Here is a 27,715-nt window from a genome sequence, read left to right as displayed (position 1 = left end):
AAGTCAAGGCCAATTAATGTGTCTGTTAATAACATACAAATAATTGTGGAGTCCAAACCAATATGAATCATAGCCAATAATTATTATAATTAAAATACTTGATACAGGTAAGTTTTGTACTTGTGAGATTTTCATAGACTTAGGCTTAGCTATCCGAGACGTTAAGCTAGCAAAAAAATACCTTTTTGGATTACTGTTTTTAACAATATCTTCACACATTTATGGTTGTTTAAGTCTAAATATCAACAGCAGAGCTACAAAGCTAATGTTAGTCCCAGTGACCTGAGCGACCTGTCTCGCTTACTAATGTCAGAGAAGGCATAGTGACAGTTTTAACTGCTCCTGAGTAACTCTTCAGTCATATTTAGGACACTGTTAGCAACTGTCTTCTTTAAAACAGAAGCTTAAACTATAAAACCACAGGTACAGTAACGTTACGCATAGTGTTCAAATTTAGGCATCTAATGAAGAAACGCTGACGTCACCATGAGTAAACGGTGCATAAAGGATTGGCACGAGGAGCTTTGAAGATGAAACTACTAACGGATTGTGACTGTGAATAATATGGCATGTGTTTAGCAGAAGATGCAGGGGAGTTTTTTTTATTTTTGCATTTTTGTGCGTGTGTGCTCTCACATTTGGCTTCGACACTAGAAGATGTGATCGCTATTCTTAATGGTGCCCACACAAGCAAAAAACAACAAGGACAAAACAATAGGTGTAGGCAACAATATAATTTTAGATTAGCAGTTTAAATTGGGTTGGTTTTACTTACGCACTTAAACACAAGAGCCATAAAAACAAACTTAGACAGTGAAGCTCTCTAGAAATCGTTTACTTTATTCAGTCAGATACATGTTTGTAAAACATTTATTAAAAATGATCTTTCATTTATTGCTTATTGTCATTTTTATACTAGGACTCAATCTGATGCATAATAATTTTCAAAGCACTCTCACAAGGAATATGCTGCTAGATATTCAGACAGGGTTTTATGCTGCCATTGTTATAATTGTAATAACATACAGTACATACATACGTAGGTTGAGGTTATATAAAAAGAAAACCAAACAAAGTACAGTAGCCAGACAGAAAGAAATGGACCAAGGGCAGGCTGAGTCGGGATCATCAGTATCAACAGTTTCTGATTTATTACACTCTACGTCAATTATTATCAATAATTAATTAGTACACATTGGATCTGTTCAGATTGAGTCTTTTAGGTCCAAAAATTAAGCATTTGCACTTCGACCAATGAGCAGTGAGCAGTTTTTAGGGAGGTGACTAATTTTTTTTGACTCAGATTGTATATAACAAATCTCATTATGGTTCTGAAGTGATGTGAGGCTCGCCTGTCCCAAGTCATTTAAAGAGTGTCTCTTCCTTGCCTCCATCCTGCATACACACCAGCAGTGTGTGTGTGTGTGTGTGTGTGTGTGTGTGTGTGTGTGTGTGTGTGTGTGTGTGTGTGTGTGTGTGTGGCTGTTGATCTGATCGGCTTGCCTGTGTACAATGATGCTACGTGTGTGTGTGTGTGTGTGTGTGTGTGTGTGTGTGTGTGTGTGTGTGTGTGTGTGTGTGTGTGTTTGTTTACAACCTGCTTCAGCCTATATGCACCCTACACGCTCTAATAAATTAAAAAAACAAGCATGCACACATAAACACACAGTGACACAGTCACATGCACACAGGTTGGTTCTGAGGTCGTCTGTGATGTTTTGCACCTCACGTCTCATATATACATTCTTGCATTAAGGAGACTGTGTACAAGGCAGTAATAGATGATTATCTGGCAAGTGTGTCGACCTTTAGTTGTTTTTTTAATGATTTATTTATTTTTTGGGTTTTTTTAAAGTTGAAGAATAATGCAGACATGACAAAAAGACCATAAGCTCAAAAAGTAAAGGTAATAAATAAATAAATAAATAAACCAAAACAAGTTGATCAATAAGTTAAAGGGGTCTATCTGTACAGTACATGTACATGTGCATGTGCATGTGTGATCTGCTAGGAAACACTCAACACTGTAGAAACACGGTTTAGGATCTTGTCCTCACAATACAAATGTGACGTGTAACCACCATTCACCAGCTCTGCGGGATCCAAACCATGAAGACCCTGTGAGTCACACTGGGAAGATGAAAACGTGGCTAATTTGAATAAATTGTCTTGTAACTTGTATGTTATTTTTTCTGGGTATTTGCATCAGTTGTCTGACTTTTTGGGTGGTGTTCAGGTTTTACAAGATGTTACAAATGAAACACACCCTGGCCCACGTAAGGACGTAAACAGAGAATAAAAATTACAGCACTTTAACATAGACGCTTTGTGAAAGTGTGCTCCATTATCCCCAGTATACCTACGGAGCCAGTTGATTTCAAGCAAAGTGACACCTTCATGAAAATGAATAAGACAGATTCTATCAAACAAATGTTTCTTTTCTTTATAATTAGACTAATGTTTATTTGATTTGTTTTTATGTTTGTGGTGCAAATTTACAGTTTTAAAATAGCTGGTAAGGATAATTCATAAAGAATAGAGTAAGTTCATAAGGTTTAATTTTTATATTTCACTTTAGACACATTTAAAATAACTGTATTAGTATGTAGCTAAATTCAAGATGATGACACACATAACTACTACCCTGCTTTACTGTCCTTAGGCAAGTATACAAATGAAGTCATGACTTTATTGTGGTACACTTAGTGTCATTGTGCTTTAAATGTAGGTCTCTTGTGTCTTATAGGACAGATTCCAGGGGCAGTAAAGTGTGTCCATGCACTTACAGATCAGCCTAATTTAGTGTTGTTACAAATCCAGTGATCCCTTCATAACAACAGGCTCCCAGGAGATACAGCCCAAAACCAGCAGTGAGTATGTGACACGTTATCCTATTAAAGCTCATAAAGCCCGCAAATGTAAAGAGAAAGCATGTGACTGGCAGCTGCATAAATACGTTTTCATATGTCAATATAGAAACATGTATGGGTCGTGGTAATGGTGCATTGCCGTGGCAGGAATAAACTCACTGTGAGTGTGTGTCCGTTCTGGGACGAACCCAAAGTCTGGACCGGTGGGGTGTGGGTCCATCTCTGTCAGCGTACTTGTGAGGGGCAGGCTAGGGCATACATTCACGGTGAGACGTTAGGAGGCTTCGCAGCTCAGCGAGGATCAGGTCTGGGGCGTTTAGTATGTGTTGGTCAGAGCAGGGGGTTCTTCTAGAGGAGGATGCACTTTCCTTTCTCAACCCACGGGTTGTTCTTCATCAGCTCTGGGTTGAGAAACGGATCCTCTGGGACGCAGTCTTCTATCCACTTGACCAAACTATGCAGAGACAGAGAAGTTCAAAAGTATTAATGTTTTTTTAACTGGTTTGCTGTATTTATATTATTCTTTGGTTCATATGAACTTCCTGCTGTTGTTGTTGTTGCAGTAATATCTACCTGCTAACAGTAGCCACCATAAGTTACTCCTTAGAATAAAGTAGTGGAGCTGTAGTACCAACTATTGTTTGTTTTTCCTTTTTGTAGTTGATTATGCTGTATTTCTATTTAAAGCCAAGTAAATGTCCATTAAGCCCTTTAATTCCAGTAACCACAACTTTAGTTTTACATTTACAAGGATTATAAGCAGTGTTTGAAAACAGTGACCCTGAATATTTTGTATTCCACATGAAACACGGCATTAGTCAGAAGATGGTGCAGCACTGATGAAGCCTCAGATGAAGTGATTCTTCTGGGTTTCGCTGATTGGCCCTTAATCTAGTGGCGCCGCAGCATGAGCTGGGGACAGATACCGAGAGAGCGATACACAGAACACAATTATGGCTGCAGCCTTGCTTCGTGCCCTGTGGCTGTGACAGTAGCCTTCAAGGCAGCATTAGTTGTTCCTCCTTTGTGGTTTTAGTAGAATAATTACTGCCACATTAGGAATCTAAGTTTTTATCCACTCAGTGTATTAATTATTTATGTACGAAGTATTGATTGTCTCGTCAAGTACTGATAAAACAAAACTGCGGCAGTTTTGATTAAACGATTCGTTTTCGTGCTCTGAGCTTCGAGGCTTAAACTCTGCAGATTAGTGGCACTACAGTTTACGGCACATCACTCACTCGGTCACGGTTTTGGAGGACTTCTCTCTTTTGAAGGCCAGCTGATACTTGAGACTCTCCACCTCCTTCTTCATCTGGGGTAAGTCCATCTCCTCCATGGTTGCAGCTTGTTATAGGGCTTTTCCACCTGCACACAGCACCAAGAGGCCGCAGCTACAGTCACCCAGTTCACAACAGATTTTAACAGTGGGAAAGACAAACTCAATACAACTCTGCCCTGCAGCAAGAACAGCACAAAGTACTGTACATTAGATTTATAAGCACCTACAGGGAGGTCGAATGCACCAAAGGACAGAGTCAGTGGCGTTTCTGCAATATGAATTCATTAATGTGCCACAGTTAATTACATTTGCAACAAACAACACACAAGTTCAACCGTGCCTAAATGTTTCCATGACCTTCGCTGTGCAGCCTGATCATTTTATTCATAAGGGTTAAAATCCAAGGTACAGTACTAACCCACCAAGAAATATCAGTTTTCCTTTAGAGATTAATGCATCAGTAATGTGCACTTACAGTAAGTCGATCATACATTTCAATCAGACTGCAAAGTGGTAGCAGGAAACACAATTAGCCAACGACAGGATCCATCCTGCTGAGACTAAGGCATACTTTATCAAACTATATGGTATTAGCTGTAATTAAAGTTGAACGCTGTCAGTATTGTGTGGCAGAAACGTACAGGGGATTATGATAAAGCATATGATTTATAATTTTATATCGTACTTTCTGAACTTAACTGGATTCTGGAAAGTGGAAAGTAAAAGCAGCATGTGCAGCCTTCCACTGCTCCACAGCCTTGGATGAGAGGAAAAAAGACCCGTGGAACCAGGTCAAAGTCATTGTTGGCTCCATCTGACTGCAGGGCTACACTTATGTACTGTATAAATGCCCTGTAGAGTAAAGCTGATGTTTGCCAGTACCCTCACTAGCCCCTAAAACAATTATTTGGAATAACAAACAGCAGCATGCAACACACACAGTAGCAGGTGATTGTGGGTTAAATCCATCCTGTAGCCGACTGTGGTTGCTGATGTTTTGATGTTGCAATGTGAATAATATTTGCATTGGAACTACTCCACCATAAATATTATGATGGAGTAGAGTCAGAAAATAATAATTAACCAGTTATATAAATTCAACATGAAGTTGTATTTAAAGCTACAGTACATAGCTGTGGTCAACACCTTTCGGTCTTTTCTGTACTTGTTCCTCCCCCCACACCCACACCCACGCTCTGTGTCCACTACACAGTGGAATAACACTCTTCCCCACTTGTGTGGGTTCATGTAAGCGTGCACGGGTCTTTTGAGGATTTGGACGAGTCAAGTGCTTGTCTGGTCTGCGCTCAGAACCCAGATGCTTCAGCAGTATAACAACAAGGGTGTTTTTAAAGGACATTAAATAATACCTGATATTGTCCAGTAGGGTCTTTATGCCCATTTACTGAGTCAGGGGGTATTTGGAAGTCAACACTATATTTTGAATATTACAAGTAATACAGAGTTTCAGCTACAGTATGTTTAGATCTATTACTTTATAGAAAGAATTGAAGAGGAGGCACAGAAAGGGTTGTGGTGGAAAGTAGCCATGACTGAAAGATTACAAAGACAAATTTAAAAATAGTAAACTGAGAATATTTGTTTGTGAGTGAAAAGAGCACAACATTAAACCTGACACAAAATGCTGCGATGTGTGTTTTACAAATATTAGACTGACGGGAGGGATAGGCGAGAGGTAGCTCCTGGCTGAGCTCAGGTTTCAGCAGCATCCTCCTGAGAGGAGCAGGCGATTGGGTACGTTTTGCTTTTCTAACTCTATCTGTCACCATCTCTTTGGTCCCTGTTCTCACTCCATGCCTGTTTCCTACAGTACTTTCATATCTGCTTGTCTGCCTTATCCATCTGTTTACCAGCCTTTACCTCGTTTTCTCCCTGCCAGCGTCCCTGTTTGTCTTCCTCATTTGTCCTAATATATTGTTTCATTATCTTTGCTTTTCCACTTCCTCCTCAGAAGCTGATGCTGGGATGTCTTAAAATGGTGGGACACTGCTTAACTTTTCACTGACACAATTTAAAACTATAATACACTAAGTATAATATTACAGTAGGTCTTAAAAGACACTTCTTTGTCCTACCATATACATGAATGTACAGTATTCATTTCTTTCCTTTTTCCCTTCACTCATCTCCTCCTCTGTCTGTGTCCATCTTCATTTACTGTACAGGTGCTGGAGACCCACCAGTCTCGCCCGTCCATCACAGGGCCGCACGCTGTCGACTGCTGGTTAAATCAGATGAGGTAAGGCGTCCACGTCTCCCCTGTGCTGCATTCTCGCTTTCTTCCTTTCACTGCTCTGAGATCTGTTTTTTCGCCTCATGCTGTCTTGCCCAGATGCCACGCCACTAAGTGCTCTCTTCCCTTTGCATTAGCAATCTTGTCCTCCTTACCATCCAGAAGTTATTTAATTATGCTTGTCACTGATAAAACCATAAAAATGCTGCATTACATCTGAAGCTGTGGTCATATTTGAATGCACTAGTCACGATAATTAACCAACAATATATCAGAGATCTATTCATTATTATTATTATTGTCTGCTCACACTCACGGGGAAAACTTCAGCTTTTTCTGCTAACATTTCACCATCTGCTTTAAAATAAATTCTTATTCTGTAATGTTGTGCCTGCTGAAGATGTGTATTAGCTGCAACCTCCTGGCGTTTGACATCCATGTCAATGTACAGTAAAATCATTACTGGACAAACTTAGATTTTACACTCAGTGTAAATATGCAGCAGTGGACAAGCTGGCTGCAATGTTCTTGGTTAATTCGTAGGTGAAATGAGCCTTTTCGCAGACTATGAAGTTCTGCTGATTTCATTGAACCATGACCTGCTGAATGAACAGGTTAGTTTACAGATTCTACACATTGGTCCAAGCTGACACGAGCACACAGTTGTAAAGTTAACATAGTGGAATTAAGCAGGTTTATCATAACTTCAAACATCCTATTTGACTAAGTTAGTAAAGAGTAGCAAACACATTGTACAATATTCCAGAGGTAATGTCTTTAGGACTGCATGTTTGTACTCATGAGCCATGACTGCCCAAAATGATTAGAACTTAATGGTGGCATTAGATGAAGTGATTAGAATTTATCTCGAGGGATAAATGAATGTGTCCACTAAATGTCAAAGCAATCCATCAGTTTAATTTTACCAAAAAACACAAATGACTGTTTGATAATAGTGTATAAATCTATCCCAGATCTTTTTGCCGCCTCCCGGTTGCAATCGCACATTTTCAATAAATAAGTGTTTTTGTGTAAAGAGTAACTAATATGATTATTGTGTTTGAGTGTTTGGTTGGTGGTGCGTTTGACCTCCAGCTTCCTGTCTGTGCATGCAGGTAGGTTGGCTGTCGGTTCAAACTGGGACACTTTCCACGAAGCGAGGTCAGGTTTACTCCAGTATTACCATTATAAAAAATGTAGAACAAGTTAATTACATTTTCTTTATTAAAATGAACTCAAAAATACCTTTTTCCCATTTGATTCAACATTTCCAGCTCGTAGGGTTTTCCAAATCGGTTGAGTTTCAGTGTGGATTAGCATTATTAATGTATGTGTGGTTTTATGGTGACTTTTATGTATTTTTGTGGTTGTTTTAGGGGAGGGTATGTAGGTCACATGCTGATTTGGGTCAGAAGCATTCAGAGATTAACCTCTACCCTGTGTCTCCTCTGCTGTGTTCCTCTAACAGGAAGTGCTTGTGTGTGTTAACGGATCAAGTGGTGATGTGAACTGAGCTGACCTGCACCCACTACTTGGTTTATTGAATTGCTCCCCTTGACATGTATAAAGTGGTGGCCTTAAGTTACTGTATAACAGGAACCCAAAGAAAGAACAGGAATGAAAACGTGACAGTGAGCAAAAGGGTTAAAGAAGTACGAGACAGAAGATAGAAGGAAACAGACTGTGATGGATTTTTTTTTGCCTCTGCATTGTAAATACAGACTACAAATAGAAAAGAACAGGCAGAACTGCTATGACCAGCTGAGAATAGACACTAAGAAAGACAAAAGAAGCTCCTTGCTGTAAAACTGGTGATAAAACAAGACACTAAGTAGCAGACGATGTCTGAGCTTTTAAACCTGATCTGGGCTCTGAAGCCTCCGTGACCAGCCCAGCTCACATTGCAGCAGCACAGCCCTGCCTCCAGAGACCAGTGTCGAGTCAATCAGATCTGATCAATACAGGCCTGAAATGGACTAGATGGAATTCATGTTAGTGGGAGTCAGGACACACTAAGGTCATTGGTTATATATCTGCCACCAACTGTTCCCTCATTGTACGGAGACTATACGGAGAGGGGATTGATCTGGACCCTTGACTCTCACTTCCATAGCAAATGATGGGTTCATTTACCGGGGTCATGAATGAACGTTAACAATTCTAACAGGTGCATTACATCTCATTAAATGAAACAAAGAAACAAAATTGATACATGCTACACCAATCAAAACGGCTACAAACACAAAACATGACATCAGGGAGTCTGGACAATTTAAAAAAACACTAACACTATTTATAGACATTGTGTCACTGTTGCAATTGGACTATTGCAATTGGACTATTTTGTGAGTCCTATTTTTATTTTAAATGCTATTTGAATTCGTTTATTCCTTGCTTTACATTTATCTTTTCCGAATCTTCACAAATGGTTGCACCAGCCTGCAGCAGAGTCTGTATGAAAGCGAGTCAGGTGAGGCCAGAGGAAGAGAGATGGGAGGAGGAGGAAGTGCAGAGGAGAAATCTAAGTTTTATGTAACATTCGTGGGCTCCTTGTGGCCCAAGTTTAAAGTCTGTGTGGTGCTGGACTGGAGGCGGCATCCAACTATGAAATCATCCATCCTGATTTTGTACATTGAATACATACTACTGTGCTATAAAACTATAGAGCAGATGAAATTGATTGTAACGTGATCCAATTGTCCTAAGCAATTTAGGACACAATACAGCTGTGGTATATATTTCAGAAGGGCCAAGTGTCATGCAGACTACCAAGGCAGACTGCACTGTGGCTCACAGACTGTCGCATCTCTTACCTCACTCATGCGCCGGTGGAGGCTGTTGCTGCCTGACCGGTGTCGGTAAACCGCAGGAAGGGCAGAGAACACAGCTGGACCGACGCGCAGATGGAGGCTTTTCTCTTCTTGCTAAAAATAAAACAGCTGACTGTATGTCAGCAGACTTCTCTTTGTTTCAAAGATGCGGAGCGCACTCTTGGTATCCAGATGAAGGATAGAATCCGCAGTCTCCGGAGTGATACAGACGATGACGACCAGTCTGACTCGTTCTGCAGCGCTAGAGGAACCGCTTCTTTTCGGGCTCGGTCCGCTTCGCTGTGACCACTGAAGCAGCGAGAAAAACGAACGAAGTGGACAAGTTTAAGATTACGGTGCGCCCCTCGTTCACTGGCCGCTTCTCCGCTGGGATCCGGTTATATGAGCGTACGTGCACACGCGCGCGCGTTAGTGTGTGAGCGAGAGAGAGAGAGAGAGAGAGAGAGAGACTTCCCCGAGGATGTGTTTTGGGGGGAGGAAGGAGAAGAAGCTGGCTCTACAATACCATAGTTAGAGGAAAGAGAGAAATTGTGTGTGTGCGCGGACACTTTTTGCCCCAATTGCCAGACTCTACATTTCTGTCCTAATATGGTCACTTGGAGTAAAATCCGCAAAAAGCACATTTGGTTTTTCACTGAGGCAAAACATATTTGACCACAGAAAAAGAGTTGGATCTTGGACTTTGTGCTGATGTGTGTGAAGCCTTACTCCGTTCAGAGAATGGAGAGTCGTTAATGATCTCCTGGAGCACATTTTGTGATACCTGTGATCTAGCACAACCTGTTTGAGGCACTTCCAGAACCTCAGTTTAGGTATTTTATGGCCAAAAATGCCCCCAGGGTGCACTGCTGCTGTCAGAACCAGACATTTTCAGGTGGCTTCCTCCCAGCGAGTTACAAGAAAAGTCAGTTAAACATGTGACCTTTTTATGCCAGAATTTTTATGGGTTTAATTTTATACAACTTCAATACATACATTTTAGCTCAAATGTTGCTTCACTTTGTTAAAATCAATGTGATCTTTACAGGGTGCTTAGGGTGTTTTAATAAACATACAGCCAATAATTTCCACCCCCAATGTTCTGACGCATTACATACAGTAGCAGATTTTCATTTAATTTAAGTGCCTCAAGTCATTTCTGTATCAAAAAGTACAGTGCTAATACGGAGGGGAACTCGACCTATGACCTTTGACCACTCAAATGTAGTTAATAATGTAGTTCATATTCACTTCATTATTTTTTATTATTTATTATATATATCAATTTTAGGATGTTCTTCCAACAATTCCTCCAACATTATGCTCACAAGGGAAGGTACATACAGTATATCTGGGGGTCACAGTGGCTTTGACCTTTGATCTTTAAGTGTCCCCTTGTGCCACATTCAAAGAAATTCTCAATTACATTAAGAAAATGGGTTCATTAGAATGTTATAAACACTGATCTAGGAGCAGTTCCTCTTCTCTCTGTGTGTCCACAGTGCAGTGTATCTGAAAGAAGGTGAGTTAGGGAGTCTGATAAAGCCTACTGTCTTCATTGAATAACCTGGAAGCCCAGTCATACATTAGGAAATAGAGCTACTGTATATGTACAGTACTGTATTTTTTCTTGAAATGAACTTGCTGTTACCTCAATTTAACATCTAGGTCATAACTAGAACTAGAGAATCACTGAAAATCCCTTATACTGTAGTAGTTAACATGTCAGTTTAAAGTGCAAATCTACAAGATAGAAAAACATGGCATGGATCCCTATTTTGATTATTGCAAAGCACTATACAGAAGATGTCACCTTAAACAATCTCTTGGATTATTTCTTCAAATTGAGATAGAGTGAACAGAGCCGCATCTCTGTTACTACTGTAGCACCCAGAGTGATCACATTGCACTTAATGATGTTCATCCTGGCCATGGTGAGATCAGCTCTTTGATGATTCAGCAGACTTCAGTAACTGTGAACCACTTGTCAGCAAAAAAGACTCAGATTGTCTGAATAAAATGATTCAAAGAATGTCTATGACATTGAGACATGTTCGATGCCATCTGTTTATTTGAGTTCAGTTCAGATCAATAATCTCTCAGGGTGGTAAATATGCAGCTAGCTTAGTTTATCATACAAACTGGCAACAGGAGAAAACATTCTATGTTATTCTGAGTCAAACAAGACGTAACAAGATCTGCTTTCACAAATCAACACTGTACGTCTCTGTGGTTACAAACACTGTAGTGTAAAAACAAGAATTTGTACCGGATTCCCCAGCATCTTTTCCTGGCAGCTACTGCCAGCCACAAACTGTCAGTCACAGAAAACTGTGAACTGTCTGTTTTACACTTTGCCCAGATGAGATCTAGGATCCTAATGACTGAGCTTCAGAGGTGCCAGTAGGTAGATTTTATTACCTGCAAGTGTTGGAGCGTTGTTCTTCTTAATGACAACTGGGCTCTGCAGCCTGAGCAGTTCAATAACAAGCTGTCTCTTTCCCTTCCTCTCGTTAGCAAAGGACAAAACAAAAACATTCAGCTTGCGGCTTATTAACACACTCAGGTTGCTGAAAATAATATTTCGGATGGCTTCCAGTCTGTCCTCATTGAACACCTCAAAAGATATAAAGATATACAGTTTTTAAGATGAGATGGGATAAGAATGGACAGAATGTGTGAGGAGCTAAATACTTCAGTGTACTCTAATGTCGTAAACTTGTAATAGTTTTTTAGGTTAAAGGGTTTTGTTTAGTCAGCATAAATTAAAATGTGCAGTATGTTGTGAATATTACTCTACAGAATGTTTCCATTTTGCCCCTTGTTATCCATTTATTACAGGCTTCATTAGCCACAGTTTCAATCACAGTCACAGTCTGAAAGTATTGTTTTTTTCTAAACACTCCCATCCTTCACACAGTTCCACTTTTGCAACTCTAAAAAAAGTATCAACCTACTTGGATGTATCAGCCTTTATTGACATTACAGTGACTTTGACAAAACATTATTCAAGAAGGTTTAATCTCAGGATTAATGTGGTTTCATAGAGGAACACAGCTGCATAGCAAGGGAGGCAATGACAGACTCAACTTTAAAATGAACACACTGGAATCTTTGCGATAAGATCTAAACCAATCTGATAATGAATAATGTCTTGTAATTTTGCATTTTCACTCAAAAACCTACTGTAGTGCATACTGTAGTGGACCTTTTCTAATTGTTGAGAGAAATTATTAAATAACAATTTTTTGTGTCATTTTGCATTTAAATGTATTAGGTTCAGTAGAAGAGGCAAGAAAAAGGTATAGAGCAATGTTCCACTATGCAGATATTACTGAGTATGTGTTTGAGCTTTAGTTTTACCAACCATCTATCTAAGATGTGTCAAGATACTTCTCTTAGGGCCCCAAATGCCAAATTGAAGGTTTTTTTCATACGTAATATCAGACTTGCAGGTAATAAAATAGGGTTAATGCAACATTTCTATCAAAACCTTTGAATTAAGGCGAAAGGTCTGACTGATTCTACCCTGAGTGTTTCATCAAAAGAAGTTGATACAAACTTAATTTTATTCTTAAAGAACCTTTAAATATTAGATTCATAATAGAGCTATTCTAATAGTAAAATATTATAATAACATGACGTTGCTGCTCTAACAACTAGGCCCGCAACCTCTGTCCACGCAGAAAGAATGAGAATCAACCTCTAGCTTTCATGAACCACGTCTAATCCAGGAAGCCTCCTCATCTCACACGCTCTTGATAATCTGATGTCATTTATAGTGTGACACATTAGATGAAACCTGAAAGGCAGTAAAGAGGGTCTGGATTAGATTAGATTACGACTTTCTGTGCAAATGTGCATGCAGCTGTGGGATTGCAGACTACTGTCAGTGCTGATGCTCCATTAGAGAATGTCCGCTGGTTCAGGACCACCTGTGAATTCCTCTGAGCTGCTCACTAGAAGTTCACCATCGTTTATCTATGCTTTGACACAGCTAAATACATGTTTTTTAAGAAGAGTCACCCTCTGGTTGCATGTGGAACATTATTAAAAGTAGGAAACACAAAACACAGTTGTGATGGTGATGTCAGCACTAGCAGCACTTACTGTAGAGACAAGGTCTTACTCAGCACTGATTATTAATTCATGATGTGCATCTCAAATGGAAGCACAAATCAGAAACCTTGGTGAACTACTGGTGAATGAAGTATAAAGGAGCTACTGCATATATGAGCGAAATATGGATGAGATGAACAATGGAAATGACAGAAGAACATAAAAAAAGATAAGTAAAAGACTAGTGAAAAATGAAAAGAGTTCACTGTATGATCTAAAAACATCTGCTCTTCCACATCATGTCCCGTAAAGGGAATATTCAGTTAAAAAGTGTTCTCGTCCTTCCTCTAAGCACTATAAAATCCCCTGAATTCATCGAATTCATCGAAACATCGAATTCAAATCGCCAACCTAAACAACCACATACGTCATTCATCCTAGTTTCAGGTGCAATCCAAAGGAATTTACCAGCAGAGGTAGAAAAATGTGTCATAGTTATCACACAAGAATAGAAGCAAATTGGTAGCTGTTGTCACTATGAAAACACGTTTTAAGTAGTTGATAGGTCGCGATTGAGTTTGGTTGGGGTTGAAAAATGAAAACAACTTAGTTGGACTTTCATATATTATGATGCATTATGATTATAATATATGTATCTGAACTGAACAAGAAACAACTGCAGAAGGACACCAAATAAAAAAACTATGGCTAAACTAGTATCATAAAATAGTCTTTCAAAAAGTAAAGATTTTTTCATTTTCCTACTGTACGAGATGCACTGCATGAGAAGTGCTGTGTTATTTTATCCCACATTTGAGTGAAAAAACAATCAGTAAAGTAGATTCACAGCAGCCGCATGTTAAACCAGAAAGCAGATGAAAATAGAGCATATTAAAGAATTTTTTTAAATCAGTTAGTTCCTACTCTCTTCCCCTGCCCCTGTTCCTTCTCTCGCTGCTCCTCTTACCAGCCTCACCCTCCTCTATTGTGTGTCTACCTCCAGTGTGGCAGTATGGCTGCAATTTGGCCCCTAATAGACCCAGTCAGTGGGGAGAATTCTCACCCTGTTGTCCCTGCTTTGGTGTTTGTGTTCTCCTAAAATTGTTCATTACAATCAACAATTATGGTTTTTGTCTAATCTTTCAATTAAAAAACATTAATTATTACACAGTACAGACTGTGTAGATTGCAGTAGATGATGCAACAGATGTGTGTGCTGGTGTCCTTCATTAGGATTATTTTACACTAGATTTGCATATTCTTAAAGAATTATTAATTAGGATATTGACTTGACAACAGGGGACAAGTAGTAGTAGTACGGTAGTAATAGTAGCAGTAATGTATATTGCTGGTACTTTCTGCTACAGTCTCAGAGTTTATACTTTTCACTTTAGCTTTTACTTTGTGTTTTTGAGTTTTCTCTTTAAGGGTGCATTCTGTACAGTAAGAACAATTTACAGGTTTACTTGTGTATGACTGCGTGTTTAAAAAACTCAGCTGCATCTTACTGCTATAAAAAAGGCAGGACGAAAACTCAAGCATTTAATGTAACATTCAGAGTGCGCCTCTTTGTGAAAGGAAGGAAGACAGAGCTTTGTGCTCACTGTCAGCTGTGACAGGCATCGTTATCTGCACAGAAGGAGACAAGTGTTTTGTGAATGAAGGCTGAACCGATGTGACACGATGAAACATTTTGTAATTGCACATACAGCAGCACTGCCAACAGGGATATTTTGTACACACTGTCAGCTGTTTGAGGAAGCTTATCAGTGTTTAAGAAGAGAGAGGCTTTTGAAAAAGAAGCCAAATCACTCTTCCTGTGGACGTGAGAGCCTATTCTGCTGTTGTGATGGCCATTAAGCAGTGTCGCACATCTAAAACATCTGTGTCAAAGACATACAGTAGAGGGGGCTGTCTGCATGTATGTGTGAGGGGATTGAAGGTTGTGTGTGTCTGTGTTAGAGTATACAGTATGCTGCAGGGGAGTCTTTTCAATACTGCCTCACACAAAAAAGATAAAAGAACTAATGGCCTGGGCAGCCTCTAATGGAATGTTCAGTTGTGCATGTGTGTCTATGTGTGTGCATCAACAAAGCTGCATTAAAACATTTCTTTTTCATGGCTGCATTACAGTATTCAGCCCTGGTGTTTCCTTTTCTCTGCCCCATCTCTTCACATGCACCTACTGTTTTTTGACCCATATGTGGTGATAAAAGAACCAGTCTCTGTAACAACTCTTCTATTCCCTGCACCCACATACATCAAATCATGCTGCTGCAAAAATGCACATTTTCTGTTTATGGCCTTCCATTTTGTACATTCTAAAAATACACTGTTTAAAAGTGAAGGAAACACTTTACAGTATATGTAACACTTAAATCACACATTAGAGTTTGATAAACTGTAATTTAAATTTAGTATATTGTACTAACATATGTGCATTGTATATCTATGGGTATCACTGAGCTCCTGAACAGTCTGTAGTGATGATCAGATGTAAAAGAACTGTCATAAATGCCTTCATAAACCAGGAAATACATACACACTCTGGTTACATGGTGTCAGGCATTATTCTGCTGTGAGTGTACCCCAGGGCCCAGTAGTCAGAGCACTGTTGGCCAAGGTTAAGCCCCCTCAAACCCTGACTGTGTCACCACCAATGGGATTACAGGCAGCATGATTTTCTCCACTGCGTCATCAGATGTCATCAGTTGTGAACCTGCTCTGCAAAGAGAGCAGGTGCTAGTGGTAGACCTGCCTATTCCAGAGTTGAGTTGCAACGTGCTGGGCTGTGAGCACAGGACATCAGTGTTGTTTTTATTTCAGATGAGATGATCCTGCTGCTGGGTTGTTTTCCTTCTATGACCTGCTCCAATTTACAGCAAGATGGACCATCTTGGAGTAACTGGACAATCTATGCGACATTATCTGTACGGTATCATGCTATCAGCAATGTTTCTACTACAAGAAAAAGGAAGTGCTGTATTCCTGTAGGAAGTTAAAGCTATGTTGAATAGTAGAAGGACAAAAACTCATGTAACAAAGCGCTTTTAATTTAAGCCATTTAAACACACAGAAATAAAATAAAAAATAATAAATTAACAAAGAATATTGTATTATACAGACAGAGCACTGTCATATGTAATAAGTCACTATTTGTGAGCATTTGGGTGACTTTCCTAATGACTTCTCTAATAACATAATTTTATGTTGATGGATAGATAAGCAACGCCCTCTACTGGTAAAATATATATAGATCTAGATATAAGAGAAAAAAATATATATATATACTACTAACAAATATAAAGCACTTAATGTAGCCTTTTAGTGGTTCTCCTACCAATTACATGACATCATAGAATTTGGCCTTGTCCTTTACTGATGTGCAAAAAAATAGTTATTTCTTGCTTTAAAAATGAAAACACAGGGAGCATAGATTGATTTTCTTCGAAACTAAAACATGTCTTGTAGTGTCTTTTTCACAGTAATGTCCGAAGTGGATCAAACGTAAACTGTCCTTATTGATTTTTCCAACTTCCATACTGTTATATATATTTATATACTGTAAATAGTGTAATATATAATATGATATAATGTACCATAATTTCTGTGTTTCTAATCAGTATACCTCTTCATCGCACCACCATGCACGTGCGTTTACCGTAAAGCGTGACGTTGACCGTCTCGTGATGGCTCGTTCCAACCAATAACGGCGCTGAACCGAAGAGATTATGGATATATTTGGAAATAGTTCGCCGAGCGGCTAGTTTTCCAAATTACGGACATCTCTTAGTCCAATGGCAGCGTTGAGATATCCGTTGTGGGAAGCGTAGTTCGAGGCTGGTGTTCGGCGTTCCCAGTAACAGGCAATAGGACTACATCTCCCAGAAGACCTTGCGACAGCCGAGCTGCGTGTAGGAGCAGATGCAGAAGCAGCAATCGGGGAAGATTTTTGGGATTCGTCTGAAAAGTCGGAGCTGCGCTGTTTCAGATATAATGGTAAGTCTACAAACCAAGCGATTTGTAATTGTAATACGGTTTACGCAGTAACATAGACCGTCCGTTGGTGATTAGCAGGACTTGACAAAGACCGTTAGCGCAGTGATTGCTAATAGAAATTTCAACGTTAACATTAGCTAACTAACGCTAACAAACAAGCAACTTTGACCTGGCTACCGAGCTGTCGCAGTTTAAATAATCGTTAATAAGATGACAGCCGATAAAAAGATGCATTGTAGACTGGGTGGTAGCAGCCAACGCGCGTTTCACTGTTACGTTGTACGCGTTTTAACTGAGTTAGCTAGCTAGCTGTCAACTTTGGGCGCTCCCGCCCCCTCGTCTGTGTCGAGGCCCCCCTTTACGGGAACCTCCTGCTCTGTGAAAACGCAATGACGCGGGTTGGTGCGGACTACAGGTACTGGACAGTTTTAGTGGGGTTTTCTGTAGCCTATTACACGAGCCGACAGTCCGCATGCCTTTCTGACTGCATCACTCCCTAGTTGTCCGGGTCACTGTTTTTCGCAGCTACTTCTCCTTCTTTCTATTTTGCTTCCTCCTCCTCAGCTAGTGTTTTGGAGTTTGAAGCTTTACTTATCTGGGCGTGACACACTGTTGTTTTTCCTCATAAAACATTCCTCATCTCAAGTTTTGTTCGTCTCTGGCATATTTGAGGGATCAGCTACTTCCTGCAACAACGTTGGTGAAATACTGCGTAGACATCAATGAAGCAATTAGTTCTTACTGAATTTGTAACTTGTTTGTTTGCTGAGTCTATGTAAATAGCACCTACTGATCTGATTTATAGTACATGGATGGTTACCTTTTCCACCATTGTGTAGAAGCTTCATCATGTTATTAAAATAGTGATTGATATTGAAACCAATAAAATAAACTTGAGGTTCACTTGTTTTAGTTGTCCATAACAACATGCTATCTAATTATGTTATGGCAATGTCATTTAAACTAATGTCAAATGTTCATTTACTAGTTACTAGAACTCACTTTGGATTTGGAAGAAGAAACTGTCTGCTCCAACAAATTAAATAGTTTTTGTTGTCATTTTTTTGCTGTGAATTTAAGCTGTGTTACCTAAAGCTGGACTTTAGCCACTTTACTGTAACTCTATAAATGACATGTACTGTAGCGTGGGAGTGTGTGTTTCTTTGTCTCTGCTCCTGACATAAATTAAACATCTGGTTAAAGTATTCCACTTAACCACTCCTTGTGCCTTTCCTTCTTCCTAGGCCTAGCAGTCCAGCTAATTGCCGTTGGTTTGTTGCACATCTTAGTGCACTTTGGGTTATGAGCAGTAGTAAGCCTTCTCGCTACAACCGATACTCCGGAGGAGCTGCAGCCATTCATAGCAACCCAACCACCCCTCCTGCAGACTCCAGCAACGGGGTAAGGGATACTCTGTAACCTCTGTACAAATTAAAATGTAATACCCATGTTATAAATGTTTCCTTTTTTACTTCTTTAATAATTATTCATTTAGTATAGAAAATATGTTGACCCTTCTTTCTTCTTTCTGCCTTTTAGAGCAGGATGGAAACCTCGTTTGGACCTACTTTCTCAGCTGTTGCTGCTGGAGCTAAAGGTGACATACATAATGAACTTACCTTTTTTATATACACATAGAGAATTTTCTTTCTGTTGTCATTATAATCAACAAGTTATACATTTTACACAAATGTGTTTTTTTCAGCAGAAGCCTCTAGCACCTACAAGCAGCACCGAAGAACCCCCTCATCCTCCAGCACTCTAACTTACTCTCCCCGTGATGATGATGATGGAATGGTAAAAATACATAGTCCACCTATATAACCCTTTGTGTGTTCCTGTACCTACGAATATGTTATGTTTGTGTTTGTATATATGCACTGACCAGTATATGTTTTCTCTCAGCCGCCTATTGGTACTCCTCGAAGATCAGATTCAGCCATCTCAGTCCGGTCTCTCCACTCTGAGTCCAACATGTCTCTGCGCTCCACATTCTCTCTCCATGAAGAAGAGGAGGACACGGTATGAAACCAAGCACAAATAAATACTAATCACAAAATTGAATGTGAAATTGCTTTCGAACTGAAGTCAAACATAACATCTAAATTTTGGCTTTCTGACAAACTCTTGTATAAATGTGTTTAAGGAGCCTCAGGTGTTTGCTGAACAGCCATCAGTAAAATTGTGCTGCCAATTGTGTTGTAACGTCTTCAAGGACCCTGTCATTACCACATGTGGGGTGAGTCAACCGGGGTTGTGTCATATATGTGTCTTCATCTTTTGAGAATGTGGTGGGTGTATGTCATTAGCACAAGTCCAGTGTTTCTTTCTTAAAATAACTCAACTTGAACCCAGAGACAGCACCATGCAAAGCGAGAAATGAGAACTTGCAAAAGGAAACTGCATTTGAGCTGTTTAAATTTATGAATAATAATAAGAAAATTTTTACCTGCCTCCTTCCACAGCACACCTTCTGCAGACGATGTGCCTTGACTTCAGGTTAGGCTTAAAGTGTGTTACAGAGAATAATGCATATAATGTGAAAAAGGCTGAATTTGATTTGAATGTGGCTTCACTAAGCTGTGGTCTTTTTTATCTTCGTGTTTGGACTCCTCACAGACAAGTGCCCAGTGGATGCAGCTAAGCTCACTGTTGTGGTAAACAACATTGCAGTAGCTGAGCAGATTGGAGAGCTGTTCATCCACTGTAAATATGGATGCAGGGCTACAGCTAGTGGTGCAAGTGGAGCGGCAGCCTCCAATGCTACAGTGGCTGGGAAACCTGGAGCATATGAGGTGGACCCTCTGGGCTGCCCATTTACTATCAAATTGTCCACACGCAAGTAAGCGTTAAACAAAGGATAAGCTGTGTGGCTTCCCCTGGTTCTGATGAATGACACTAACTCCTTGTATCTCTGCAGAGAACACGAATCCAGTTGTGATTACAGACCAGTGCGTTGCCCCAACAACCCCTCCTGCCCTCCTCTGCTTACAATGAACTTGGAGGCTCACCTCAAAGAATGTGAGCACATCAAATGTCCACACTCCAAATATGGGTGAGGTTTTTAAGAACTTTGATTTTTTTTTTTTTTTTTTTTTTTTTTGTGAATCAGATTTTTTGATTACAACAACACCTAGTTTACCTTGCTCTAATCTGCCCCTCCTTTTTAACAGCTGCACATTCATTGGCAACCAGGATACATATGAAACACATCTGGAGATGTGTAAATTCGAGGGGCTGAAGGAGTTTTTGCAGCAAACTGATGACAGGTGACCACACTTGAAGCTAATAATTCGAATCATCTGAGGCAAAAATATAAAAATATTATTAGACAGGATCATTAATGTTTGGTAAGAAATTTTCACTATTAACCTTTTGCCATTTGTCTATTAGGTTTCATGAGATGCAGCTGGCTCTGGCTCAGAAGGACCAAGATATTGCTTTCCTGCGTTCCATGTTGGGAAAACTATCAGAGAAATTAGATCAGCTAGAAAAGAACCTGGAGCTCAAATTTGGTAAGATGCGGTACAAACAGAAGCTCATCATTGGGTTGGTCTGCTTCTTCCACCATAAATACTTTCTTATCTGCACCATCTTTAAACAGCTACTTGCATATGCTATGTAGGGTCAGCTACACTAATCATGCTGCAGATAATTAGAAATGTGGCGGAACATGCTGTCATGTCAAAACACCTAGTTTCTATTAAACCGATCAGAATAAATAAATGTATTCATATTCTCTTCATTCTCACTTTTGTTGTCAATACTATGCATTGTAGTCGCTGCTGTGAACCAGTCTACAACAGCATGTAGCAAGATGTTTGATGATGCAGGCCTTTAGCCAATCACCAGCAGCATTATAGTACAGGGTTAGAAATTCTACATTCCTGATTGCTTTCATTAGATTCCTGCACCGCACCACACAAGGTTTTATCACCATTACTGCTAATAGAGAACGGAAGTCATAACTGTGAAAAATGAATGGACCACTACAGTAAAGCACAGTATGTTCCCTGTTCTTCATCTTCAATATAATTTCCCTGCATGTCTATGATTTAGATGTATTGGATGAAAACCAGAGTAAACTGAGCGAAGACCTGATGGAATTTCGTAGAGATGCCTCTATGCTTAATGTAAGTGTGGACCCGTACCCATAGCAAAACGTAAATGTTAAATGATTGGTTCAGAAGCCTGGAACCGATCCATGTCATTAGTTTAGATGCAATAGCATCCATGGCCAGTGTTACAAGCTAAACAGTGAAATGTTTGCCTTAGCAAACACTAACTAGCTATTTAGCCAAAACTGTTTTAGTTTCATGTGTAAAATTTAAACAAGGAGCTGATAAGCAGAATCTGAATTGAATTGGATAAAAATCTTTTGATACTTAACAAGTGTATGACTTTGAATTAGTTGGTCAACTGACGATGTCCATACTGCTTGTTTTCTGTGTTTATAGGATGAGCTGTCCCACATCAATGCCAGGCTTAACATGGGGATTCTGGGCTGTAAGTCTGTCCTCTTACTTACTGCCTACTATAGTGAACAAAGACATCTTTCTTAAACTTTTGCAGTAAGAAGTTTTTATGAACCTGGTAATTTGATATGCAAGTTTTAGCTTTGATTGGTACTTCTTTCTTTGTCCTCCCATCATTTATTTTTCTGCCTGCTGTCATTCACCTTTAACGTCAACTCTAATACTTTGTCATTTAGTTACCAATGGAAAAATACACTTTTATTTATTTTACCTGTCTCTGCCTGTACATAGCGTACGACCCCCAACAGATCTTCAAGTGTAAGGGGACATTTGTGGGCCACCAGGGCCCGGTCTGGTGTCTTTGTGTATATTCCACTGGAGACCTGCTGTTTTCGGGATCTTCAGATAAGACTATTAAGGTAACACTAACACACATACATAAAATAAATGAAACCTGCCGCATAAAAGCAAGTCTTGGTTTGGTATCTCCTCAGTACCTTTCATGCCTGTGTAAGCAGCTACTTAGTGCAGCATCAAGTTTATCCTCTCCTCTAAAGCTGCTAAAAATATCAATTACTGGTTAGACAGAGAGTAAGGTAGGAAAAGAATTAGATCGGAAAGAAATTAACAGAAAAACTGAAGTTTCACATAGTTAAGTTTATGTTGCTTTAAAGATATATGATAAAGTTTATTTATCCCACTGTAGGGAAATTCAATTGCCAGAGCAGCTGCAAAAAAACAGCATGGTGCAGAAACAGTTGAAAATAGATGCAAAATTACATTGAGGCAATTTAGTTATTTTATGCATCACCTAATTTCCTTTGCAGGTTTGGGACACCTGCACCACATACAAGTGTCAGAAAACCCTTGAGGGTCATGATGGCATCGTATTGGCTCTGTGCATCCAGGGGTAACAGAATGCACACCTGCACATGAACAGACTAGCTGGGATCGTACAATTCATGTCACAGCCTTTCCCCAGAGCAGGACTCAGCTTTTAATAATAATTTTTTTATCTCCATAGAAACAGACTTTACAGTGGTTCAGCAGACTGCACGATCATTGTAAGTGACATCCTGTCTACCTTTGCCCTTTTGAAGTCTTGCAAAATATTTGGTGAGATATTTATTTAAAGGCTTTGCTTGTCTGACAAGGTGTGGGACATCCAGACCCTGCAGAAAGTCAACACAATCCGTGCCCATGACAACCCTGTATGTACACTGGTCTCCTCTCACAACATGTTGTTTAGCGGCTCCCTCAAGGCCATTAAGGTACAGTTATGTTTGTGAGGTGTCTTTTTACATAATTCGTAAATAATTCCAAAGAGAAGGTCACAATTGGTTGTGTCACAATGTATTATCTTGCAAACAAAATTAGGTTTGATTCAGTAGTGTGAGAATGTGGCTCAGAATAACCCGTAGAGGCATGATAATATGTTGGTTGTGGGGTTTTGCCTTTTGTGTGTGGGTGTGTTCACACTGGGACTTTCCTTTCTTACCCAACTGCCCTGTTTCCTCTTCCTTCAGTTCACTCCTCCTTTTGCGTGTGTGTGTGTGTTTTCTGTTTTTTTGAGATTCTAGTTCAGAGCTTTGTAGTTGTTGAAAGGTCGCTTCTTATTTCAGCTATGTTGTAAAATGTTGATGTGATGAGTTACTGTCGATCACGTGTTAAGTTTTCAAATAAGCAGATCCTTTTAAGGTTAAGCCTTGTAAAGTTAAAATTGTTACTGAACTTGTGGGTAGGTGTGGGACATCGTGGGTACAGAGCTGAAGCTGAAGAAGGAACTGACGGGTCTGAATCACTGGGTGAGGGCACTGGTGGCCTCCCAGAATCACCTGTACAGCGGCTCCTATCAGACCATAAAGGTAAGTGGTGAGAATTGTAGCATTATACAAACTTCAAGCGTAAAGCACTAATCATTATCTACTGTGGAACACCTTCTAAGGTGCTGCTATGTCCTACTCAGCCAGATTTGAGGGTTTGAATGTGTTTGTCGAATGTTCCACATTTACCTGCCAGTGATAGCTTTGTGTGAGATGTTGGTTGGGGGGGGGGGGTCTCTGGATAAAGAAAGAGAAGTGAAGGCAGCAAGACCTTGCGAAATGACCAATACGAATATTTTTATTAAAAATGAGAAACATACTTTGGTGGTTATGTCACCTTCATAGTGATGGACTGGTGTGACTTTTTGTTGCCATGAAAATGGAAAATTGACAGCTGATTTGAACTTGTGTGGCTCTTCTTTCTCCTCTACCTAACAGATTTGGGACATCCGCTCTCTGGAGTGTGTCCATGTCCTGCAGACCAGCGGCGGCAGCGTCTACTCCATCGCTGTCACCAACCACCACATTGTGTGTGGCACCTATGAGAACCTCATCCATGTAATGGAGACAGGCCCCACTTACACATCTTACTTTTGTTTACATGTCAGTATCTCCCTCATATCTGTTCCAGGACAGTCACGATGGTGTGTGTCTCTACTTCCTAGGTGTGGGACATAGAATCTAAAGAGCAGGTGCGAACCCTGACTGGTCATGTGGGAACAGTTTACGCTCTTGCGGTCATCTCCACACCTGACCAAACCAAAGTGTTTAGCGCCTCCTACGACCGCTCCCTCAGGGTGAGTCAGAGACAGTGTGTGTGTGTGTCTGTGTACATTTTTGTATGAATACTGATGAGGTGAAATGTTGCTTTGCAGGTGTGGAGCATGGACAACATGATCTGTACCCAGACCCTGCTAAGACACCAGGGCAGTGTAACGGCTCTGGCTGTTTCTAGAGGGCGTCTCTTCTCTGGAGCTGTTGACAGTACAGTGAAGGTAACCTAGCTCTTCCTCTACCATCTACATCAAGTGTTGTATTAAATAAATGTCATTTTTACAGTGTGGTTTTCAGCCTTCTTCTTCTGTCTTAGGTGTGGACTTGCTAAGGGAATGGTTTTCTCTTCACATCTCAACCTTTCCATATGATTCTCCTCCTTCACACACGTCTTTGATTGTGATTTTTAACGATGACAGACCAATACCCACCACTCCAATGACGACGTCCGCGCCGGAACAGTTTTATTGTTTTAAACTTCAAACGCTCCAACACCTTGGCCTAATGGTCACACTCCTCAGTGACCTCAGAAACACTGCATCGCAACAAGAAACAAGACAAGCTGCCTTACAGTTGCACCACACTGTGACAAGAACAGGTGCTACACTCCTGTAATCAGAGCAGGAAGCAGAATGGATTATAGCTAAAGTATTTCCAGACAATAGATGGTCCTGCCTGCTTCCTGCAGATCCACATGTACTCTGATGCCTGATATAGTGTTCAAATAACCTTCAAGGCTGGTTTCACAACCATGGAGCGACCCCACACTAACTCCAGGTTATGTGATGTTTCAAAGGCCGCTCACTCCTCTAGAAATCTCAGAATACACTACGACACAGACAATGAATTCTAGTATTAATATACTCATTTAAATTGTGAGCAGGCCATTTTATTTGAATTGAGTAGCTGCTGTTTTATGAAGTCGACAGTGTTGTTTTTTTTTTTTGTTTTACCTGTAGCTTTACTGTAAAACTCTTTTATGCTGACTTCCCTTCAGTGGCCAGAGCTCCAGGAGCTCTGGAGTCAGTCACCCAAGCTAAACATGCTTCCAGAGTGGGAGAAAACTAATCTGAGTCTATATCTGTATCCAGTGGACCTCACAACAGTAGTCGTGTTTTACCAGCTGTACTGTAAGTAACCTGTTGACAGTGGCTTTTAAGATGCCTTCAAAAGAAGCCTCTTACAGTATGCAAGTGATTGGGGCCAAATTCTGAATTCCTTCATCTGTGCACAAATAAATGAAAAAGCTCATCTGTATATTAAGTGGCTGTACTTTTTGTTCTACAAATTCCCTCTCACTGTTCAGGGAAGCACAAATTCACCCTAAAACACTTCAAGTAAAGGCCTAATTTTTACTTTACAAATCCAAAAACATTTTGTCACAGTACAAGGACTAAACTTTGGTCCCGATCACTTCTTCTATTTAAAGGGCTTAAAGACTCGCATCACGACATACTGTACAGTATACAGTGACAGTTATGACATTTGTAGTATACAGACATGTTTAAGGACATGAACCTTATTTTCAATTCCTCATTATTACTGTTAGAATCTGTGGTCGATATCCAGGATGGGTCAGGCGATGAGTAACCATGGCTACAGTATATGTAGGCAGGTTAAGGAAGCATGTTTAATCAAGGCTTGTTTACTGTACAAATGAATTTACCAGCACTGTAGAATGATTTAATGAATGATAAATCAGAAATGGAAAAAAGGGTTCTTTGACCTGCAAGTGTAAAAGGTAGTAAAAAGTAACACACCCGTGTGGTCATCGCCCATCCCCTCTTTGTGAAACCAGCCTTCATGTACAGTTTAACAAGTTGAACCTTTGACTGGCAGAGCTTTAGATTTCTTGAGTTTTACAGTAGTGCCATATTAGAGCTTTGTTTCAAGCCACTCAAGGGTTATACAGTTGTGTAAAGAATGACTCCCACTGGCCTATGTAGATAGGCAAAGAGGACACACAGCTCCTGTACATGTATGTGTCTGTTACTGTATATATGTGAATGTTTCACTGAGTGCCATATGTGCATAACGAAAAGTCTACGTCTCCAGACACTTAGAGCAAACGTAACCACACATTAACGCATACACTTAAACAGTGCGATTAACTCCATAACCTCCAGATGCGAACGCACACAAAGTGCCACTGACATATAGTGTAGCTCTGTTTAATAGATAATGTTTGAGGACCCACATTGGGTGAAATATGATTAGAAACACCCGATGAAATCATGAGATCTCATCCACTCAGAGCAAATGTAGACACTGAAATGAAATTCTTAAAAATTTGATAGATGTTCAGAAGTGTTTTGCTTTGGTTCCAGCAGTGATCTGTGCACCACTCACTTGTGGTGAAGGCTGTTAGCGAGTCGGTGTCTTCTGGTCACTGATGTAAAGATTTCTTGTGTACTTGTAATCATGTAAGCTTGAGTTGATCATTGATCAATAAAACAGTTATATACTTTGAACTGATGGGGTGCATTTGAATTTAAAACGTTCTTTCAGGATGACCCACTAAATGGTCTGTTATTCTGGTGGGTCTGTTTTATCTGTTTGGTTTTACTACCAGATCAAAAGCTGGGAAAACTACTTGTTTTAGTAACAACACAAGCAAACGAGAAATGGCTTAAAATCCAACTTTCCATCTGAAAATTCTGCATTCAGCTGCATTCAGCTGGTTTATCGTTTTTGTTTTTGTTTTGTTTTTTTGTGCTTTGATTAATTCCATTTTTTTGCTCACATTAATAGAAACAAGAATTCCAGCATGTTTAACTTCAGGACAAATAAATGTCAGTCAATATCTTCAGGAAAAGGAAATAGGAAATCATTAGATGTCCATAGACTTCTTTTGCAAGGACTAAATAACCTGAATTGATTTAAATTGGTATTGTTTGATTGTTTATATCTAGTGTATTGTATATACTGTAAGACGAATAACATGTTTTTTTTGTGTTTTTAAGTGTTAGAGAGCCACTTAGCTGTGGGAAAAAATGACTTTAGGACATTTCAATATGTTAAATTATTATTATTATTATAATTATTATTATAATTATTATTATACTATGATGAACTGTACTGGGTTATTTTTTACAATGTCAGCAGGAAGCCAGTGTGCACGTGCAGGTTAAGTAATAATTTTATATTTTAGATACTGAATGAAATCAACTGTCTTCTAGTTAATTTGTCCTGAAGTTAAAATACAAACCACCTAAACCTATTCTTGTTTCTTGATGTGAGCAAGCACGTTAAAAACCAATGATCCAGCTGGATACTATTTTTTTAAAACTAGGCACAAAGTTGGATTTTAAGCCGTTTTCTCATTTGTGTTGTAGGTAAAATGGAAAACAAAAATAAAACAAATGTTTT

General features: G+C 39.7%; 3 protein-coding genes across 5 annotated transcripts in view; 2 read left to right on the top strand and 1 right to left on the bottom strand.

Annotated features, from left to right (window-relative positions):
• nfixb (nuclear factor I/Xb) overlaps positions 1 to 6,365 on the top strand; it is a 134,674-nt gene extending 128,309 nt beyond the window's left edge. The window contains exons 14-16 of the mRNA XM_041071972.2: positions 5,825 to 5,907; positions 6,125 to 6,151; positions 6,339 to 6,365. Of these exons, the coding sequence (XP_040927906.1) occupies positions 5,825 to 5,852 (28 nt within the window). The 3' untranslated portion in view covers positions 5,853 to 5,907; positions 6,125 to 6,151; positions 6,339 to 6,365. The remainder of the gene's footprint in view (positions 1 to 5,824; positions 5,908 to 6,124; positions 6,152 to 6,338) is intronic.
• gng13b (guanine nucleotide binding protein (G protein), gamma 13b) lies at positions 821 to 9,590 on the bottom strand. Its single transcript, XM_029157766.3, has 3 exons — positions 9,220 to 9,590; positions 4,112 to 4,238; positions 821 to 3,324 (listed from the first exon to the last, which is right to left on the bottom strand). The coding sequence occupies exons 2-3, from the start codon at positions 4,207 to 4,209 to the stop codon at positions 3,219 to 3,221; spliced, it is 204 nt and encodes a 67-aa protein (XP_029013599.1). The 5' UTR covers positions 4,210 to 4,238; positions 9,220 to 9,590; the 3' UTR covers positions 821 to 3,218.
• On the top strand, positions 5,820 to 26,817 carry traf7 (TNF receptor-associated factor 7). 3 transcript variants are annotated; one of them, XM_055511079.1, is made up of 24 exons: positions 5,820 to 5,907; positions 6,125 to 6,151; positions 6,339 to 6,412; positions 18,519 to 18,675; positions 18,814 to 18,871; positions 18,980 to 19,071; positions 19,180 to 19,296; positions 19,421 to 19,513; positions 19,740 to 19,773; positions 19,894 to 20,116; positions 20,195 to 20,329; positions 20,448 to 20,543; positions 20,668 to 20,789; positions 21,334 to 21,407; positions 21,732 to 21,780; positions 22,041 to 22,168; positions 22,577 to 22,659; positions 22,774 to 22,813; positions 22,904 to 23,020; positions 23,492 to 23,614; positions 24,011 to 24,130; positions 24,238 to 24,369; positions 24,448 to 24,567; positions 24,644 to 26,817. In XM_055511079.1, exons 2-24 carry the CDS (start codon positions 6,131 to 6,133, stop codon positions 24,959 to 24,961), a joined length of 2,526 nt encoding a protein of 841 aa, XP_055367054.1. In that variant the 5' UTR covers positions 5,820 to 5,907; positions 6,125 to 6,130; the 3' UTR covers positions 24,962 to 26,817. The 3 variants fall into 3 exon arrangements, with proteins under 3 accessions (XP_055367054.1, XP_055367056.1, XP_040927904.1); XM_055511081.1 differs by having other exon boundaries at positions 24,663 to 24,814; XM_041071970.2 differs by lacking the exons at positions 5,820 to 5,907; positions 6,125 to 6,151; positions 6,339 to 6,412 and adding an exon at positions 16,161 to 17,274.
• Positions 26,818 to 27,715: the final 898 nt, after the last annotated feature.

The sequence above is a fragment of the Betta splendens genome, chromosome 8 (genome assembly GCF_900634795.4).
Source record: "Betta splendens chromosome 8, fBetSpl5.4, whole genome shotgun sequence".
Taxonomy (NCBI): Eukaryota; Metazoa; Chordata; class Actinopteri; order Anabantiformes; family Osphronemidae; genus Betta; species Betta splendens.
The sequence above is the reverse complement of the archived record's forward strand: the minus strand, read 5'-3'. Positions and strand labels throughout refer to the sequence as shown.

Coding starts and splice junctions, on each gene's coding strand:
- gng13b (XM_029157766.3), bottom strand. CDS start 4,209: ATGGAGGAGATGGACTTACCCCAGATGAAGAAGGAGGTGGAGAGTCTC. Junction 3,325..4,111: donor TCCTCCAAAACCGTGACCGA/GTGAGTGATGTG, acceptor GTCTCTGCATAG/TTTGGTCAAGTGGATAGAAG.
- traf7 (XM_055511079.1), top strand. CDS start 6,131: ATGCTGGGATGTCTTAAAATG. Junction 18,872..18,979: donor TGTTGCTGCTGGAGCTAAAG/GTGACATACATA, acceptor TGTTTTTTTCAG/CAGAAGCCTCTAGCACCTAC. Junction 24,568..24,643: donor CTGTTGACAGTACAGTGAAG/GTAACCTAGCTC, acceptor TGTGGTTTTCAG/CCTTCTTCTTCTGTCTTAGG.